Source organism: Rattus rattus, chromosome 5 (genome assembly GCF_011064425.1).
Source record: "Rattus rattus isolate New Zealand chromosome 5, Rrattus_CSIRO_v1, whole genome shotgun sequence".
NCBI lineage: Eukaryota > Metazoa > Chordata > Mammalia > Rodentia > Muridae > Rattus > Rattus rattus.
Window position 1 is genome coordinate 98,920,420 of NC_046158.1, and position 19,988 is coordinate 98,940,407.

General features: G+C 39.7%; 1 protein-coding gene across 3 annotated transcripts in view; it reads right to left on the reverse strand.

The window, feature by feature from the left end:
• Ttbk2 (tau tubulin kinase 2) overlaps nt 1-19,988 on the reverse strand; it is a 105,995-nt gene that overhangs the window by 52,083 nt on the left and 33,924 nt on the right. For all 3 annotated transcript variants that reach the window (XM_032904028.1, XM_032904025.1, XM_032904027.1), the window contains one exon: nt 16,921-17,068. In XM_032904028.1, coding sequence (XP_032759919.1) covers nt 16,921-17,068 — 148 coding nt within the window. The remainder of the gene's footprint in view (nt 1-16,920; nt 17,069-19,988) is intronic.

Genomic DNA, 19,988 nt, shown 5'->3' on the forward strand with positions numbered 1-19,988 from the left:
CTACAAAGCAAGTTCCAGCACAGCCAGTGCTGTTGCACAGAAAAATGTATGTTGATGTTGTTATGCAGGTGAAGGCAGACACAAGATAAAATGAGGCCTGTCACTGGACGAGAAGGAAGGGAGGAGGAAACAGGTTTAGGAGAGGGAGAGGCAGAAAGGAAGGAGAAGCTACATTGAGGCAGACATAAATGACCCTCACCATGCATCTCTACATAGATACAGGTTGTTATGAATATTTCTTAAGGGATGGATTTCTATAGGCAAGTTTATCTTATCTAGGTAGGCGATTTATATCTTTATGAATTGGTTGTGAGTTTATTGTGTGGATCTATTGTGGATTGAAAATTTAACATATAAATCTGATTATTGGGTTGCAGTTTGTTGAGTCTTGATTTTACTGGGTAGCTGGAATCAGAGTTTGGGGCTAGTAGATCCCTGTCTGTAGCCTGCCTTTTCTTTCCCTTTTTGTTTGAGACAGTGTCATGGCCTCACTGTGCAGCCCAGGCAGGCCTCCTCAAACTTAATACATAACCTAAGCCTGGCATCAAGTTCTGTTCCTCTTGCCTCAGTCTCCAAGTGTAGCGATTTCAAGTGTGAGCCCACACGCGGCCCCCTGGCTTCATCCTAATGGTATCCTGCAAACAGACCTTTTAATTTAACACAGTATAATTCATTGTTTTTTCTCCTTTCATGAGTCATGATTTTAGTGTCATCCTGGAAACATCATTGCAAAATCAGATAATAAAGAGTTTATTCTGTTTTCTACAAAATATATCGCTTCTTTAAAAAAAATCCTATTTAGAGGATTCACCTTATCTTTTATAATGTGTGGTTAGGTTGAAGTTTATTACTTTGTATTTGAGTGGTTATAGTGCTGGATTGATCTCGAGGCTTTGCAAATCCTGGACAAAGTCTCTAGCCCTGAATTCCACCACAGCTCCTATATGGGTCTACTTCTAAAATCCCTTTTCTCTTCCACTATCTGTATGTCTATCCATTTGTCAATGCGATCTTGATTATGCTTTGCATTGGTTTAAAACATTTCCTTCCTTTTTTACACTTACATATCTTAATTGACAAACATCTTACGTAAATACAATGCTTCCAAATACAAACACATTGTGAGCCTATGTCAACAAGCTGACATGCTGTGTAGTATCGCACATACTCAGTTTTGTTGTTAACATAGGACTTAAACTTTTATCTGTAGAGCAGAGCAGTAGTGGCTCACACCTTTAATCCCAACACTTAGGAGGCAGAGGCAGGAGGATCTCTGAGTTCAAATCTACCTGGTCTACAGACCGAATTTTAAGAGAGTCAGGGCTATACAGAAAAACCCAGCCTCAAACAAACAAACAAACAAACAAAAACTTATCTATATAAGGTTTTTTTATTAAATTGTTTTAGCAATTCTAGGTCTTTGTCTTTCTACAGAAAATGTTTCTGGGAAGTCCAGTGCAATGGATGTACAGCTATAATTACAGCACTTAGGAAACAGAGATAGATGGATCAAAAATTTGAGGCCAGCATGAGCTAACGAAGTGAGTTCAAGGGCCTTCTGAGCTCCAAATCAAGACCTGGAAAGAGAAAAAAGAGGAAACAAGGTAATCTAATCTGATTCTTTGTTTTTGCTTCAGTTTGCTTTGAGGCAGATCTTAATAGCCCAGGCTGGCTGTAGACCTCACATAAACATGACTTTGAATTCCTGACCCTCCTGCTGTGCCTACACTACCATTCCCAGCCTCCTTTGGTTCTTTCAATAGTACTCTATATTCTATACTGCAGATCAGAAATTTTATATATTTTTTTTAATTTTTTTTTACTTTTTGAAATTATGTTTTAATTCAGTCGATTGTTCATTACTAAAAAACAAAACCCAACAAAACAACAACCTCCCCCACACACACACAATCTGATTACTCTCTGCGATCTGACCCCAGGCATTATGCTAAACTGTATATTTTAAGTCAGTCTCTCTCTTGTCTGTCTCTCTGTCTGTCTCTCTGTCTGTCTGTCTCTCTCTGTGTGTATTCTTTCAGATTTATATATAATCAGAAATAAATTTATTTCTTCTCTTTGTTTGTGGGTTGCTTTCTTCTTGAAACAGAGTCTCACTGGCTTCAAACTCATGATCTCCTCCCTCTATCCCTGAAAAGCTGGAAATTGCAGGCATACACCATTCTGCCCAGCTTCTTTTTCAATGCCATTATTTCTTCAAAAACATTTTTTTGAGACAGGTCTCATTCTGTAACTTTGAGTGGCCTGGAATTTGGTATGTAGATCAGGATGGTTTTTGAATCCCCAGAGATGAGCCTGCCTCTGTTTCCTGAATGCTGGGTTAAATGTATACACTATCACGTCCTGTTACTTTCCATGTTTTTGTTACTCCAAACTCATTTTCTTCTTGTCCTGAGTCTCTGGTGACACAAATGCTAGACCCTCTGGTACTGTTATATAGGTCAAAGAGGATGTTCAGTTTTTAAACCTCTTTTTCCTCTATTAATGTCTACTGATATATTTTCAAATTTGCTGACTCATTTGTCATGTCCAACCTATTACTGATCCCATCCACCGAGAGATTCTCATATCCACAGAGTATTTCTCAATGTTGCATATCTTACTTTGTTCTTCCAGGGGTCATTTGTTTTTTTGTTAAGACTTTCTACCATGGGCTTTGAGCATCAAGGCAAGAACTTGAACAAGATACACCCTAGTCCTATCTATAAATGGTGAATATGATTTGGTCCAACTTGTTGAAAGTGGGTGCTGATTTTATAAGACTGACCAATTTTGAATCTGATTCATAGTGAAAAAAATCAAACGGTAATATAAAAAAACATAGCGAAGGCTAGCACAATCCACTTGTCGGACAACATGCTTCCAAAGTTCTCACCATCCCAGCTCCCCTTCTTTTTCACTTTCAGTTACTTATTCCTTCTTTAAAACAAACAAACAAACAAACAAAAACAAAAACTAAGTTCTCTGAAATTCTGAAAGTCAGAGTTTGTCTAGAGCTGAGTGAGAGCTTTGGCATTTTAAAAGGCCTTTCCAGTACAGATGCTGTCTTCATCCTGTCATTTTAGTGAGGTGCAATGAAAGAATGACTCCCAAATCACTCCTGAGTTACAAAATATTCATATGCAGATGTATGATGTTGCACATCTGCCTTCTGCTGGGCTGCTGCAAGTCCTCATTAAGAGAGGGTCTGAGAGAGGGCAGTGTTAGCCCCAGGATGACTTGTTCAAGATTGCTCCTGCATAAGTAATTTTCTCTTCATCTAATCTGGCCAGGATTGCAACTATTTTTATTTTAAAATTCCAGATGCCAGGGGTCCTGGCCACAAGAAGCAATCATTGCCTCTGTGTGCTAACCTAGCCCTCATCCTGGAAGCTTCTAGCCTCTGTACAGTCTTACCTATGCCCACAATGTTTTTATCCTCTTGAGACTTGCTGCTGAATAAGCTCACCCTTTCCAGCTCTTTCTGAACTCTGGCTGGCTGGTTCAACTCAGCTGTTCTGGCTCAAACTCCTCTCCAAGCTGACTGATCCAACCTGGCTTCTCTCAATTTCTGGCCCAATTGCTCTGCTTGGCCTCATTCTAACTTTGGCAGTATGTTCTAATTTTCTGGCTCCTCTTATTCTCTGATTTGTACTGTCTTCACTTGTGTCTAGCTTGTTCTCTATCTGCAACTGTCTCGGTACAACTGTCCTGGGAAAACTGCCTCCTTTCCTTTCCTAGTGAAAGAGCCAGAGTTGGGACCAATCTGGCACCAGTGGGAAGATTCCCACCACAAACCTCCAAGTACAAGGACCCCTCCCTTCCAGGAAGAAAAAGAGCTGGTTTAGTTCCTGGAACAGTTGCAAGTCAGTCACACAAAGCTACCTGACTCCCAACTGAAATTCCTGAACAGTACACTGAGTCAATCTGAAAGTTATTTAAAAATACACATAGTGCTCTGCCTAGTTCAAATTCTGCCCCAACTGAAAGGTATATAACTCCCTGTTAGAGTCTGCTTAGAGTCAGCTCCTCTTTAAGTGGGACTGCCCTAACATGTTGGAATGCTTAAACTCCTCTTGCTTTTCTACTGATCACTACCTCCATGAGTCTCATTCAAGAGGTCCCGGAAGAGGTTGAACCTCACACTTTCTCTTCTCTTGAGAGTTGGGCATACCTTACTCTGCCAAATCTTTCTCAGATTCGTCACTGTGTTTGCTACTCAATTAGACATCCACTGAGGTTTGGTCTTCTGGTTATTGTAATGCTAAATACTGACCAAAAAGGCTTTGTAGCCCCTATGGACAAGAGAATCTGCAGGTACATAAGTGATGCTATGTAACCCTACCCCTCCAAGTTATCCCTGATTGGTGAATATAGATGCTTACAGCTGGGCAGAAGAGAGCTGGGAAGGGTTTGGGTTCACAGGATTGGGGTAAGGAGAGGAAGAGAGAAAGGTCACTATGGGATAAGGGATCATAAGAACTGGCCTTTTGGGCTGGAGAGTTGGAGTTAGAGTGGCCCACTCAGAAAATGGCAAGTCATAACTCGGGGTTATTGATAGAGAAGTAAAACTAATAGTTTAGATGGTAGATGTCTGCCCAGTTCTAGTGCTGAGTAAGGCTTATTATAAATATAAAAGTTGTATGCCTTTTATCTGGCAACTGAATTATCAAAGGCCAGGTAGTAACCCCGATTGACATTAAACATTATATTCAACAAATACCACTTTCAAACATGGATGCTTCCTTCTACAAACTAACTTTACATTCCTTGTTTGGGATTAAAGGTGTGCACTAAGGGCATGTCTGTATTTCAGCCAGAGAGATTAAAGGTGTGTGCTGGGCCACACAACTAGAAATAGGCTTTTCTAGTAAATAACAAAATCTCAGGGCTCACAGTGTGAGCATCGTCCAGCAACGGTGACAGGCAAGGGCCGGGCAAGGTGCAGCACTACAGTGGACTGAAGTGTTAGTTAATGCTAACACACTGCGATGTGACACACTAACTCTGTGTGTGTGTGTGTGTGTGTGTGTGTGAGTGTGTATTCCTGGGAATTAATCTCAGGACATCAGATATGGTAGGCAAGGACTTCTACACTGAGCTACATTTACAACTTCTTATAAAAGAAATGTTTGCATGATTTTTAAAAAATTCTTAAGTATCAAAAGGTATAAAGGAAAAAAGTAAACGATATTCTATTTCCCTGAACCTCCTATCTATTTCAAATGCCTGGAGGCTGAAAGTATACTTTCTTTATGCACAGAGCATGTGTAAACAAACATATACATACTATTAAGAAAACAGATCTATTTTTTTTAATATTCTGGATTTTTAAGATATCCTTAAAAAAAAAAAAGATATCCTATATGTCATTTTTCTAAATTCAGACACAAGAAAAAAAAAAAAAAAAAAAAAAGGGAGAGGACAAGACAAGGAGGCAGGGCACAAACCCACAATTCCAGCTACTTGAAAGGCTGATACGGGCGAATCACAATTTCAAAGCCAGTTCAGCCAACTCAGTGAGTCTCTGTTTCAAAGTAAAAATTACAAGAAAGACTTGGAACAAGGTATAAAATTCAATTACCATTGCTTACTTAGCATTTAGGAGGCTAAGGGTTCAGTCCCTATTTATCACAAAAAGAAATACACTAAAACAAGAGTGGTGGCACATGGTCAATTCAGCATTAGGTATGTGCAAACAACAGGATCATCAGTTCGAAGTCAACTTCAGCTCCACAGTGAGCTGAAACCACCTTGGGCATTACAAGACCCTATTACCAAAAACAAAAGAAAAAAATGAAAGAATGGAAATGTGGTGCTTTTAATATGCTTGGCCCAAAGAGTAGCACGATTAGATGGTGTGGCCTCGTTGGAGGAAGTGTGTCACTTTGGGTGTGGGCTATAAGACCTTCATCCTAGCTGCCTGGAAGCCAGTATTCTGCTAGCAGCCTTCAGATGAAGATGTAGAACTCTCAGCTCTACCTGTATCATGCCTGCCTGGATGCTGCCATGTTCCTACATTGATAATAATGGACTGAACCTCTGAACCTATAAGCCAGCTCCAATTAAATGTTGTCTTATAAGAGATGCCTTGGCAACCGTATCTGTTCACAGCAGTAAAACCTGAAGGGAAGGGGAGGGGAGGAGGAGGGGAGGGGAGGGGAGGGAAGGGAAGGGAAGGTGAGGGGAGGGAGGGGAGGGAAGGGAAGGGAAGGGGAGGGAAGGAGTGGGCAGGAGCCTATGGAATGGCTCAGTGTGGAAGCACTTGCTGCTCAAGCCAATTAATCATTGAAACACAGTTTAAGAGCAGAAGGTAGAAGGGGAGAACTGACTCCACAAAAGTTGTCCTCTAGACATCACATGCTATCCTTATGAGTGTGCAGGTACACATAATTATGATACAATGTTTACAAGACTAGACTGAACAAATAAAGATCTCAGAGATCTGCTTACATCCTTTGACAGAATGACAGACATCAACATGTAAAAATATATAAAAATAACTTTAAGAGGCAAACAATGTACAGCTTGAAACATAAAAGAGCATAAAGAATATAAAGGCTGTATACAGTGAGTTATGAGGGCCCTTTGAAATTTTCCTTGACAGTCTTCTATACTTATTAGACCAATGGCTTAATCCAGCTATTACATATTTTATATTATCTTTAAATTTTTATTTTATGGTATGGGTGTGTATCACATGCAAGCAGTGCCCACAGAAATCAGATAAGGGTCTTGGATTTCCTGGAACTGAGTTACAGATGAGTGTAGATGCTGGATCCTCCAGAAGAGCAGCCAGTGCTCCTAACCCTCTGAGCCATCTCTGCAGCTCATTTTGTCTATTCTTAAGAGTGGGGAAGGGAGTGGCACACTTGGCAGGAGTAGTTGAGCAAGGACCCAGCAGTCATTCCCTGTAACAGTAGTGTTTCTTCAGTTTATACTATGTAGCATACAAGACAAATAACAGTTAAGACTGCCATATTTACAATATCAAAGTTAAAGGGAAAAAAATCCCCCAAATAAAAACAATCATCTTCTTCTTTATGGGCTAAGAAAAAAAATGCAGTTTTTCTCCCCCCGTACTTACATGGGCAAGATAATTTCCAGTTGTTACACTAAAGAATAAAATCAGTTATCAAACAACCGTATTTACTCTTATTTCTTGACAGTAATAGGATGTTTGACAGGTGCAGTGGCACACACTTCTAGTCCCAGCACTCAGAATACAGAGGCAGGAGAATCACTACAGGTCCAAAGACAGCTTGGTTTACATAGCAAGTTGCAGTCCTGCCAGGGCAGCAGCAAGGCCTAGCAATGGAAAGAAAGAGCACAGGGAGAGGAAAGAGGGGAGAGAAACAGAGGCCCTGACATAAAGTGACAAAGGTTTTTACCTGTTCCTAGTCAAACTTTTCAGTCATTAATCGCCAAAGGGACTACACACACAGGACAGCTTCATTTGTACTAAGGTCACACTGATCACTGACAACACCAAGAAAAGGTTACTACAGGACTGAAATCCAGATAACACCCAAGTCATTCACGGAGTGAAGCCAGTGGTTTTTTTAAAATGATTTATTTTTATTTTAAATGCATTTCCTACAACTATGTCTATTTGAGAGTGTTGGATCCCCTGCAATTGAGAGTTACAGACAGTTGTGAACTGCCACACAGTTGCTGGGACTTGAACCTGGGTCTTCAAGAAGAGCCAGTGTGTTTAACTGCTGAGCCGTTTTTCTAGCCCCTGAGGAAATGTTTTTAAATGAACAAAATTTGTTACTTTGAGATTTTTATGAAAACACACATATGCATGGAAAAATATCTATAGAACACATGTTCTTTTACATTTTATGAGTATGTGGTGTACATGTGTATACAGACATTTTCACATGTATGCTTACATGTGTTATACTCAATGAGACAAGACTTCTCAATCAAACCCAACCTACTTTGGGGACCTCTCAATAAGCAGCCAGCACACCCACCCAGATTTACGTGAGTTTTGATCACTCAAATGCCTATCCTCATGCTTGTCCAGCAGGCACTCCAATCACTCAATCATCTCCCCAGAACACTTCTAAAGAAGTACTGTTTCATTTATATATACAATTTCATAACAAACAGAAGTAAATGAGCAATATGTAAGCTTTTAGTGATCCTAAGATAAATCTCTTTGACAAAAAGATACATTAATTTTGCAACACTCTAAATGCCCCAAATATTGAATCAAGTCATCAAAGCATAAGAAACATGCTTTCAGATTTATTTATATGAGTGTTTTACCTGCCTGTATGTATATGCACCATACATGTGCCAGGTGCCTATGGAACTGGAATTATGGGACAGTTAGGAACTACTGTGGAGTATGGTGTAGGAACCAAACCAAGGGCCTCCACAAGAGCAACGAATGTTTTAAAAGCTGAGCCACTTCAGAAAACAGTTTTAAGATAATTCACTCTATCTCTCTATCTCTATCTATCTATCTATCTATCTATCTATCTATCTATCTATCTATCTATCTATCTATCTATCTGTCTATCTATGTATCTGTCTGTCTGTCTATCTTTTTTGAAATAGGGCTTCTCTGTACATCCCTGGCCGTCCTGGAACTTACTCTGTAAACCAAGCTGGCCTGGACCTTATATAGAATCACCTGCCTCTGCTTCCTGAGTGCTGGGATTAAAGGCACAGGCCACCACTTCCTAGCTTAAAATAATAATTTTTTTAAAATGCAAACAGGCTGAGAGACGGTTCAGCAGCTGAGAGCACTTGCTAGTCTTGCAGCAGAACAACACTGGCTCCCTGCACCCACGTTGGGACAGTTCACAACCACCTGAAATTCCAGCTCTAACACCCACCTGGCCTTTGATGGCACCCCACCCCTACTCATGATACAAACACAAACGACATGTATTTTTTAAAACAAACAAACAATCAAAACGAAGAAACAGAAACATTTCCAGAGTTAGGAAAGGATATGTCAATCCATATCTAGATATGGGAGGCATTTAGGACACCAGACAAAACCAGAACCTTGCCCCCACCCCCGTCATATTAAATTATAACAAAATAGACTGAATACAGCAAGAGAGGAACATAAGCCACATATAAAGGCAGGCACCTACAAATAATAGATTGTTTAATTGCAACTTTTTAAAAGCCTGGAGAACTACCTGGACAGACATATTTCTAATTTTTTTCACCCTTTAAAAATGTACATTATTTATTTAATGTGTGTAGTGAAGGCGTGAAGGTGAGGGCGTCAGAGGACAACTTGAGGAGTCAGTTCTCTCTTTTCACTGCATGGGACTCTAGTATTGAGCTCAGGTTATGGAGCTTGGTAGCATGCCTTTACCCCGTCTCCTTGTCCTATTTTCCAGTTCTGAAAGACAACTACTGCCAACCCAGATTACTACATGTAATAAAGATATTTGTTATAATTGAAGGAGAGGGCTGGAGAGATGGCTCAGTGGTTAAGAGCACTGACTGCTCTTCCAGAGGTCCTGAGTTCAAATCCCAGCAACCACATGGTGGCTCACAACCATCTGTAATGAGACCTGATGCCCTCTTCTGGTGTGTCTGAAGACAGCTACAGTGTACTTATATATAATAAATAAATAAATCTTTTTTTAAAAACTGCTTTAAAAAAATAATTGAAGGAGAAATAAAGATTCCATGATAAAACCAGACTAAAGGAATTTATGACCCTAAGCCAGATCTACAGAAAATACTTGAAGAATTCTTCAAACTAAAAATATAAAATAAAAAAAAATTAAAAAAAATCCATCTATGAAATGATACTAGAATAGCAGCTATACAAGAAAAGACCACTGCAAAAATCAGCCAATGGCAGGAATCAACACACTCCTTTCAACTATAACTCTGAATATCAGTGGCCTCCATTCCCCAATCAAGACACAGACTAGATCAAATGTAGGAACCATGTATTTGCTGCCCCCAAGAAACACACAGAAGACAGGTACTACCTTAAGGTAAAGAGTATCCCAAGCAAGTGGACTGGGAAACAACCTAACAGCAAGGAAAGATAAGGATGGTAATTCGGGAACAACCCATGAAGAAGACATTACATTCCTGGAACTGTATGCCATGAACACAGGTGTATCCAATTTCATGAAACAAAATAACCAGGTGCAGAAGCACAGAGGAAACCTTAGCAATAGCAGAGGGTGACCTGAATACCCCACTCTAACCAACTGACGTGTCTTCCCAACATAGACTAACAGAGAAATACATAAATTAAATGACATTACAAATCAAGTAAACTTAACAGACCTCTACAGAACACTTTATCCACATGCTACAAAATACATGTTTTTCTCAGCAGCCCATGGAACATTCTCAAAAAACAGATTACATATTAGGACAAAAAGCAAGTTTTAACAAATACAGGAAGACTGAACTAATTCCTTGTGTTGTACACAATAGAGTAAGATTACATGTCAACAACAGGAAAGCCACTAAGACATAACCTCATGGAGACTAAACAACACACTACTGAATGATGAATGGGTCATTAGAGAAATAAAAAAGAAATTAAAAATTCCTAACCTCAAAGAAAAACAGAAACACAATAAACAAAACTCTAGGATACAATGAAAACAATTCTAAAAAGGGAATTTAAAGCTCTAATTACCTACATTGTGATATCAGAGAATTCTCAAACAATGATACACCCAAGAGACCTGGAAATCAAAACAAGTCAAATCTCAAATAAGTAGACAGAAAGACATCAATATAACCAGGGAAGAAATTGATGAAAATGAAACAAACAAACAAGATACAAAGACTCAATGAAACAAAGAATTGGTCATTGAAAAAAAAAAAGATTGTCAAACTCTTAGCCACGCCAACCAAATAAAGGTGTAAGCTAACAAAATTAAGAGATGAAAAGGGAGCCATTGTGAAAGACAACAATGAAATTCTGCAAATCATTAGGTCTCCCCTGGATTGCATATACAATAAACTGGCAAATCTTAAAGGAATACATTTCTAGATGCATATGATATATCAGGTTAAATCTCAATGAGATAATTAAGCAGATCTATAACAGTGAGATTGAAATGATAATTTTAAATCTCCCAACTAAAAAATGACAAGGCCCCAGATGATTGTACTGGTAAATTTTATCAGAACTTCGAAGAACACTAATGTTTGTCAAACCATTCCATAAACAGGAAAGGAAATGACATTGATCCCAGAACAGGTAAAACAAAAAGAAAATCATAGGCCAATCTTCCCAATGCACTTAGATGTAAAAATTCTTATCAAAATGCTTATAAACTGATCCAAGAACACATCAAAAGATTACTCACTATAATCAAGTTGGGTCTCTTCCAGAGATGCAAGGATGATTCAATATTCATCAACTTATGAATTACATAAAGAATAGAAATCACATAATCATCTTGGTAGATGCTAAAAAGGCTTTTGCTAAAATACAATACCCTTCATATTAAAAGTCCCAAAGAAACGTGGAATAGAAGGAACATATCTCAACATAATACACACTATATATATGTCAAGCCTACAGCCATTACATATGAGAGAAAAGGTATTTCCATTAAAATAAGGAAAAAGATAAGAGTGTTCCACATTTTCTACTTTTTCAATGCAGTACTACAAGTCTTGAAGCAAAGAGACAAGGAAAGCAAATGATAGGAATACGTACAGGAAAGGAAAATGTTAGTGTCCTTATTTGCAGGTGACATGACTCCATGCATGAGCACCTAAAGACCCACTCACTAGAAAACACACTGAGAGCTAATAAACCTTTCCAGCAAAGCAGCAGGATATAAAATTAACACATGATGCTATTAGCTTTCCTACATAATAATGACAAACGGAAAAACAAATCAGAGAAGCCATCAAATTCACAACAGCCTGCACTGGTTAGAGTTTTTGTTGTTTTTTTGGGGGGGTGATTTGTTCTGTTGTTTGTCAAAATAATACAAGCTAGGGTTACCTGAAAGAAAGGACCTCAACTGAGAAAATGCCTCCAGTGGACTGGCTGTAGATAAGCCTGTGAGGCATTTTCTGGGTTAATAACTGATGTGGGAAGGTCCAACCCATTGGGCTGCGCCATCCCTCTGCAAGTGGTCCTAGATGGTATAAGAAACCAGGCTGTGCAAGCACGTAAGCAGCATTCCTCCATGGTGTGAGTTCCTGAGCTGACTTCCCTTCATGATGGATTGTAAGAGCTGTAAGTGAAATAAACCCTTTCTTCCATAAGTTTTTTTTTTTTTGGTAGTGTCACAATAATAGTATAAAAACAAGCAAACAAAGCAAACAAAAATAATTTCAGAATAAACCTAAGCAAGGATATAGAAAGCCTCTACAATGAAAATATTGTAAAACACTGAAGAAAGAAATGGAGGAAAACAGAAGATAGAAGGACCTACCATACTCATAGATTTGAGGACTCATCACTGTGAAAATTACTGTCTTACCAAAAGGAATCTACAGATTAAAGAATCCCCATCAAAATTCCAGTGATTTTTTTTCACAAAACAAAAAAAATTCTTAAAATTTATTGTCAACCCTTTATCAAGGAAACTTGTCTTTGTCACATATAGAGACCCTGACATAAAACTACAACCAATCAAATTCAGAGTTGTAAGGCCCATACCTAATGACCATATCTATAAATCACTCCTGTATCTAAAGCCTGGGGAACATAGTGGAAGAAGAGGAGAAGGATTTTAAGAGCCATAGGATCTTCCTGAGGTATTGTGTCTTCCAGTAATGCCAGAAGCTGCAACCATAAAGTCTAACTAATGTGACTTCGAGAGCATGAGCTGCACAAGGAAAACTGAGGCGTATTAAAGATGAGGCGTATTAAAGATGTTGAGAGTGGGGCAGGAGGGAAGGACACAGGCCTCAATCCTACATAAAGAACTACAGGTGACTAAGGAATGCCGAGAGTTTGAGAAATAAGTCTTCCCAGGGAAGAGCACACCAATTGGTTTTTCAATACCAAATGGAGGGAAGAAAGAGAGGGAAGAAATATATCTCAAAAATAAAAGGAAAAGTAGTTATTTTCAGGCATATGGAAGGCAGAGAGTCATATCTCTGTGTTCAAGGACACATGTGTAACAAGGGTTACACAGACTTTGTCTTTAAAATACATAATATACAAAAAAATAATTTTTTTAAAACAAATCTATATGGACACACATGTGAACCCAGATACGCAAAGCAATTCTTCTAAGTATAAAGAGTTAATAAAGTATCACTATACTTGATTTCAAATTATACTACAAAGAGTAATAACAGCATATCAGCCCAAACACCACACACACACACACACACACACACACACACACACACACACACACACACACACACACACCAAGAGAATAATAGAGGACTTGGATATAAACCCACACAGCTAGGACCAACTGGTGTTTGACAGAAGTTTTCTTCATGAAAACAAGTGGTAAAAATGCTGATGAGGTTGTGAGGAGAGGGAGGGGGGCAAACTCTTACTCACTGTAGGTCACAACACAAACTTTCTCAAGTTTCTCAACATAGCACACTTTTTCTGACCGAGTTACACTGTTCCTGGCTACCCAGAAGATGCTCTACCCCACCGCAGGGACACTTGCACAGCCTTGCTTCCCACTGCTCCACTCACAGCACCAAGGACAGGGAACCAGCCTGCATGTCCACCAAGTGAGGAATGGATAAAGAAAACGGAGCATGTGTACACAATGGCATATCATATATTCAGCTGTAAATACGCAATTATGAGATCTGGAGGCAAGTGAATGGAACTAGGAAATAGTATATTGAGTGGAGTATCTGAGGTTCAGAAAGAACAACACTGTGTGTTTCTCTCATATACAGATCCTAGCTTCCCTAACATACGCACACTTATGTGGGAGCAAGTACTTATAGAACCTGAGAAAATTAGAAAGGAGTCCCTCAGAGGATTCCAGAGATTCCCTCTGCAGGGGAATAAGTAAAGTGTATTTAATACAAGTAAAAACAGAAGAGGAGAGGGGATGATGGGAGATGAGGAAGAAGAGAGAGCAGGGCATGATAATCAACTGAAATACAGGAAAAAACCTCAAGAAAATCTGATCCTTAATGATCTAATAACACACACACACACACACACACAAATAAAATAAATCTTTTTAAAATTTTTTAAGGAATTTGAATGAAGGTGCCTCTCCTGTGTTGTGGAGATAAAGTCGTTCCCAGAAACCATGGATCATTAAATAAAAGTCCCAGTGCCAGAGATAGGCTACCTCTTGGCTAGTTACTGTGAAAGAGACTCCTGAAACCCCCCAAATAGTACAAGCTATTGCCACTTATTGCCACTATTGGTAACTGCCCATTAAAACCAGATGGCAAGTCCCTATAGCTGAAGATGTCTTTAGCTTTAGATACAAGACATACAGAAATCAAGCTGGAACTGGGCTGCAAAGCTTCCTCCCTGCTGGCTGGCCTCCATGATGCCAGAAGCAGCTAGGCAGGCTGCTAGGAAAGAACTGTCATCAGCAGTCTTACTGAGGGAGCTGTGGCCCCTATGTGCAGTAGTACCGACTGGCCAGGCAAGCAAGTTTGTTATGAGGGTTCCTTTTTATAATCATTTTATTAAGAATTGTGGGGCTAGAGATATGGCTCAGTGGTTAAGAGCACTGGCTACTTTTTCTAGAGGACCTGGGTTCAATTCCTTGTGCCTACAGGGCAGCAAACAACTGTCTGTAATTCCTGTTCCAAGGAATTCAACACCAAAAAACAAAACAAAACAATACAAACTATGTTATGCTGGGCATGTGTGATGGTGATGCCTTTAATCCCAGCACTACGGAGAGAGAGGCAAGCTGGACTCCTCGAATTCGAGGCCTGCCTGGTCTATAAAGCAAGTCCAGGAAAGCCATGACTGTTACACACAGAAACCTTGTCTCAAAAACCTAAACTGAACTAATAATAATATAGAATAGTATTATATGAATAACAAGCCACTTTAGATTGGACTTAATCCCATTCCATAGGAAGGGATTCACATCTGGTACTGTGAGCTAGGTCAAAGCCTGTGGCATGGAGGTCCTAAGCCTTAGCAGGGAAGCTATTTTTGTTGTTTTGCTAAAAGGACATCATGTGCCAGTCAGTGTTAACCTCTAAACAACTGTTGTGTCTATATATTAGTGCTGCTGTCGGCACTACCCAGAGAAGTTGCCTTTTTGCCATGATCAGCCAGGTACAGTACTCATCCCTAATCTCATCACTTAGGAAGCAGGAAACAAAAGGATCAGAGGTTCAAAATCATCCTTGGCTACATAGATCAAGGCCATTTTAATCTCATAAGAGGCTAGCCTCTAGTCTTACACACTGGAGCCATTCCATGACACATCAAACCACCAGCAAAGCAAATGTCTACAAAACGTCCTCAAAAAGAAGTTTGTGAAGCATAAGCACTGCAGAAGGCTTGCATTAGGTAGTCCTTGACTCCTGTCACTGAAATATAGACCAGAAGATTAAAAACCTATTCACTGGTGGGAAGTAGGGGTTCTAAGGAATAGGCTTCATATAGGTATAAGCTCACAAAAGTACATTTTAGACAGTAACTTTATAAATGATAAATGAAGAACACAAATGCCCAACAGTTTCTCTTAAAACAAACTCCAGTGACAGTTTTACCCATAAAACATATCAAACTAATCTTTAAGCTTTATCACAATGGAATATTATCAAATCAAGGCCAAAGTAGCCAGAAGTCCTGAAGGAGCTGCAGCAGTGTCTCCTGTCTCACAGGACCATGACAGGCCAAGGGGAGAGACTGGTGAGGTCGCACTGACTTGGCCAAGCAACTGCTGATATCTATGCCCCTATGGGCTCAGCCAGACGATCACTTAGGCTCTGTGCAGCTCTGGAAGAGGCAATCCAGGAGCACTTATCTGTGGCTTCTATACTGTGATGAGAACAACCGGGAAGGAAGGGTGGGGGCTGAGCACATGAAAGAGCCATCTTCTCTCTGTTTTCCTTCTGAGTCTTTGGTTTTTAGTAGTGACAACGGAGGCTGAGTGATCTGTGATTTTCCTGATGCCTTGGGAAAGTCAAATCTGAGCTAAAAATGAGTTTCAAAGATTTATAATTAAACAACTGACAGAGAAACTCTGACAACTGAAAATCTTAGGACAAAGAGGAATGGTCATCAGCGTTAGTGACGTTGCTATTAGTAATACAACAGTGTACCACTAAACACAGAGATGACAGGGTGCTGTCAACAAATTCAGGGTTTTGCATGACTATCAGATTAACATCAGAAAAAAACTGATTTGCCCTTAATAGTACAAATATAGGTACCTGAGTATTAAGATGAACTTCAAAAATGATGAGCTAGGCTCTGAAACTAAAGTTAGTGAGACAAAAGCAGTCTTACGGGGTTGGGGATTTAGCTCAGTGGTAGAGTGCTTGTCTAGCAAGCGCAAGGCCCTGGGTTCGGTCCCCAGCTCCAGAAAAAAAAAAAATAAGGCAGTCTTACTTATCATTTCTAATCCACTCTGCAATATGGTTTGAAGACAGTGTTCGTAATATGATTCGAGATTGCATAACACACAAAGGCAAGTGCAGAAATGTCTCAGAGGTATTTTATGATTGGCTCAAAGGAAGACGAAATGTTACCACAGCAGATATACAACAACACTTTCTAGAGTAGCAGGGTGATCCTAAGTGTCTCTTATCCTTATTGTGAAAAGGAATTTCCAAAGCCCAATTACACTAGCAATTACACATTTCTGTCATATAATAAACTCTTCAATACAAACATACTCCGTGTGTTTATAACTAGCTAACACCAGAGTAGTCCACTAGTACAGAGAATTTAACCAGGGAAGATTAAAACACTTACAAACTGTCACCCACAGCTTCACTGCACATCATTCAAAGCCAACTTACCTTGCAGTTTCTTCAACACAGCAACCTCCATCTTCAGAACCTGCTTTGGCTGCTGAGCTGACTCCACCTTCAGTGCCACATTCTCCCTGGTGAGCATGTCCAAGGCATCGTAAATTTCTCCAAAGCCCCCACCCCCAATCTTTCTTAACTGCACAGAAAACAAAATAAAAACACACTCAAAATTATGCAAAGATTCTAACTGGAAGCCAATTCATCTTCTACGCATAGAAAACATGCAATTTTACCACTCTTAGTTTATGATAAATGATTTCAATATTGTTAAGTCATTTATACAGCAAGGAGAACACAATTGGCAGGAGATAATATTCGCACATGCCTACACGTGTAATATTTTGTCTACAGAAAGCAATGAAATTATTCCAGTTAATTATTAAAGGTCTACAGCTAGCATTAAAACTGCCACAAAAACATAATATCTGAAAGAATTAATTCCTACAAATACCATTCAATAGCCAGATTGGTTTTATCTAAAGTAGTCATTTGCAGCCTTTTTAAACAATGAAATCTTTTTGCCATTTAAAATCTTACATAGAATCATAGTCTAAGGGTAGAGAGGGAGACTGAAGAATGGGATGAGCAGCCAGCATTCAGTAATCTTTCACTCGAGTCTCTGTAGCAGGACTAACTAACAGGGTCCACACAAGCAGAGAGGAGTTCTACAACCTCTCAGAGAACACTGCTTTACATCACACTTCAAAATAACCTGTAATCAACACAATACTTTCACCAACATCTTAAATGTTAACTTAATTGGAGAACATCAGAATACTGGAGTTAGGTTCTGAAATCTAATCACAATTAGACCTGTAAAGGGCTCTGAAATTCTGAGGTGAGTGATATGCTTTGAGCAAGGTGTGCCAAGAAGCCAGTCTTCCACTTCCTACATCCATGTCTTCTTATAATATAGGCAAACCTTAAGAATATGAGGTAAATAAAGACTATACATGGACTGACCCTGGACTCTGACCTCATAGGTAGCAATGAATATCCTAGTAAGAGCACCAGTGGAAGGGGAAGCCCTGGGTCTTGCTAAGACTGAACCCCCAGTGAACGTGATTGTTGGGGGAGGGCGGCAAGGGGGAGGATGGGAGGGGAACACCCATAAAGAAGGGAGGGGAAGGGGATGTTTGCCCGAAACCGGAAAGGAAATAACACTCAAATGTATATGAGAAATACTCAAGTTAATAAAAAAAAAAAGAATATGAGGTAATTGTGGCCCATACATATACAGTCACCAAACTAGATAAGATGGATGAAGCAAAGAAGTGCAGGCCAACAGGAACCGGATGTAGATCTCTCCTGAGAGACACAGCCAGAATATGGCAAATACATAGGCGAATGCCATCAGCAAACCACTGAACTGAGAACGGGACCCCCGTTGAAGGAATCAGAGAAAGGACTGAAAGAGCTTGAAGGGGCTCGAGACCCCATATGAACAACAATGCCAACCAACCAGAGCTTCCAGGGACTAAGCCACTACCCAAAGACTATACATGGACTGACCCTGGGCTCCAACTGCATAGATAGCAATGAATAGCCTAGTAAGAACACCAGTGGAAGGGGAAGCCCTTGGTCCTGCCAAGACTGAACCCCCAGTGAATGTGATTGTTGGGGGGAGGGTGGTAATGGGGGGAGGATGGGGAGGGGAAAACCCATATAGAAGGGGGGGAGGGGTTAGGGGGATGTTGACCTGGAAACCGGGAAGGGGAATAACAATCAAAATGTAAATAAGAAATACTCAAGTTAATAAAGATGGAGAAAAAAAAAAGAATATGATGTAATGTATGAAATTATTACCAAAGGCAAGCCGCCCAAGATTCTAAACCTTCCAAGAGGCTTATGCTCCTGTCGTGCCCTACTTCATTCTTGACTAGCATTTTCACTGAGTACTGTTCCCATGCTCTATCCCCACTTCCCTTCCTTCCTGTCGTGCGGGATCATACCCATGGCCCTCGGCACTACACAACTCAAGTACATACCCAACAGGCCAATTTATTGTCTGAACTTCTATGAAAGTTATTTACCTTTTCAATTAGCAAACTTATCAAGTCATACCTTGGATTCTCACTGTCTCCGAAATCATGTTGAGTAACTTTTCAATTTTGTTTTGGAGCAAGATCTCTATTATGTAGGCTGTCTTGGAACTATGTAGACCAGGCTGGCTAAAAAGGCATCCAGCATCATGAGGGTAGGTTTTGGTTTCTTAAACTGGGGTTAAGAATGGGTTGGCTGGCCTCAGTGACCTTGCACTCCTGATCCTCCTGCCTGCATCTCCTAAGTGGGAGGGTCACAGGAATGTGCAGCACATACAGCTTCATGTTTGCTTAACTCTCCATTGCCAATGTCCTGCCTCACTATACAGAAGGCTTCTTCAGAGAGGCCACTTAACTTATTTCTTTACATAGTGCTTGGCAAAGTCCTAACTATATAATTAGAGCTTAATTACAGTGTTTGCTTTGCATGCTCAAGCCACAGTTAGTTTAAATTGTTTGGTGATGAGAGGGTAGTAAGATAAGGAACTACAGTGTGAGAGCAGAATGGAACCAGGTTCCAGAACTATATAGTCAAATGTGCCATTCTTTGTGGGGCTCTAGCTGCTACTTGTGATTCTCTGTATGCTGTCCATGAAATAAAACCTAATGTAAACTTAAAAACTAGACTGTGCTGAGAGATGAGGCTGGGAGGATCACCTAAGCCCAGTATTGAGAAACAAACAGGACAATGTAAGACTGCTTCAAAGCAAACAAACAAAACATCTAATAAGCACTAAGGGTATGTTTTTATAACTTTGATTGACAGTTTATTATTTGATGACACAAAAGAACTTTAATGACAGAATTTCTTTAAAAAAAATCTGTTGGATCTATAGTATATTCTTATTAATGCCATTTGAACAATAGTAGAATAATAATTTGTTTAACCTTGACAAAGCTTTCAGATATCTTCATTTGTTTGAGCTGTAAACAAACTAACTCACAGGTAATAGAGTCTGCTGAGGGTACATACATTAACAATATCTACACTATCTCTCATCCCTCTCCTCTTTA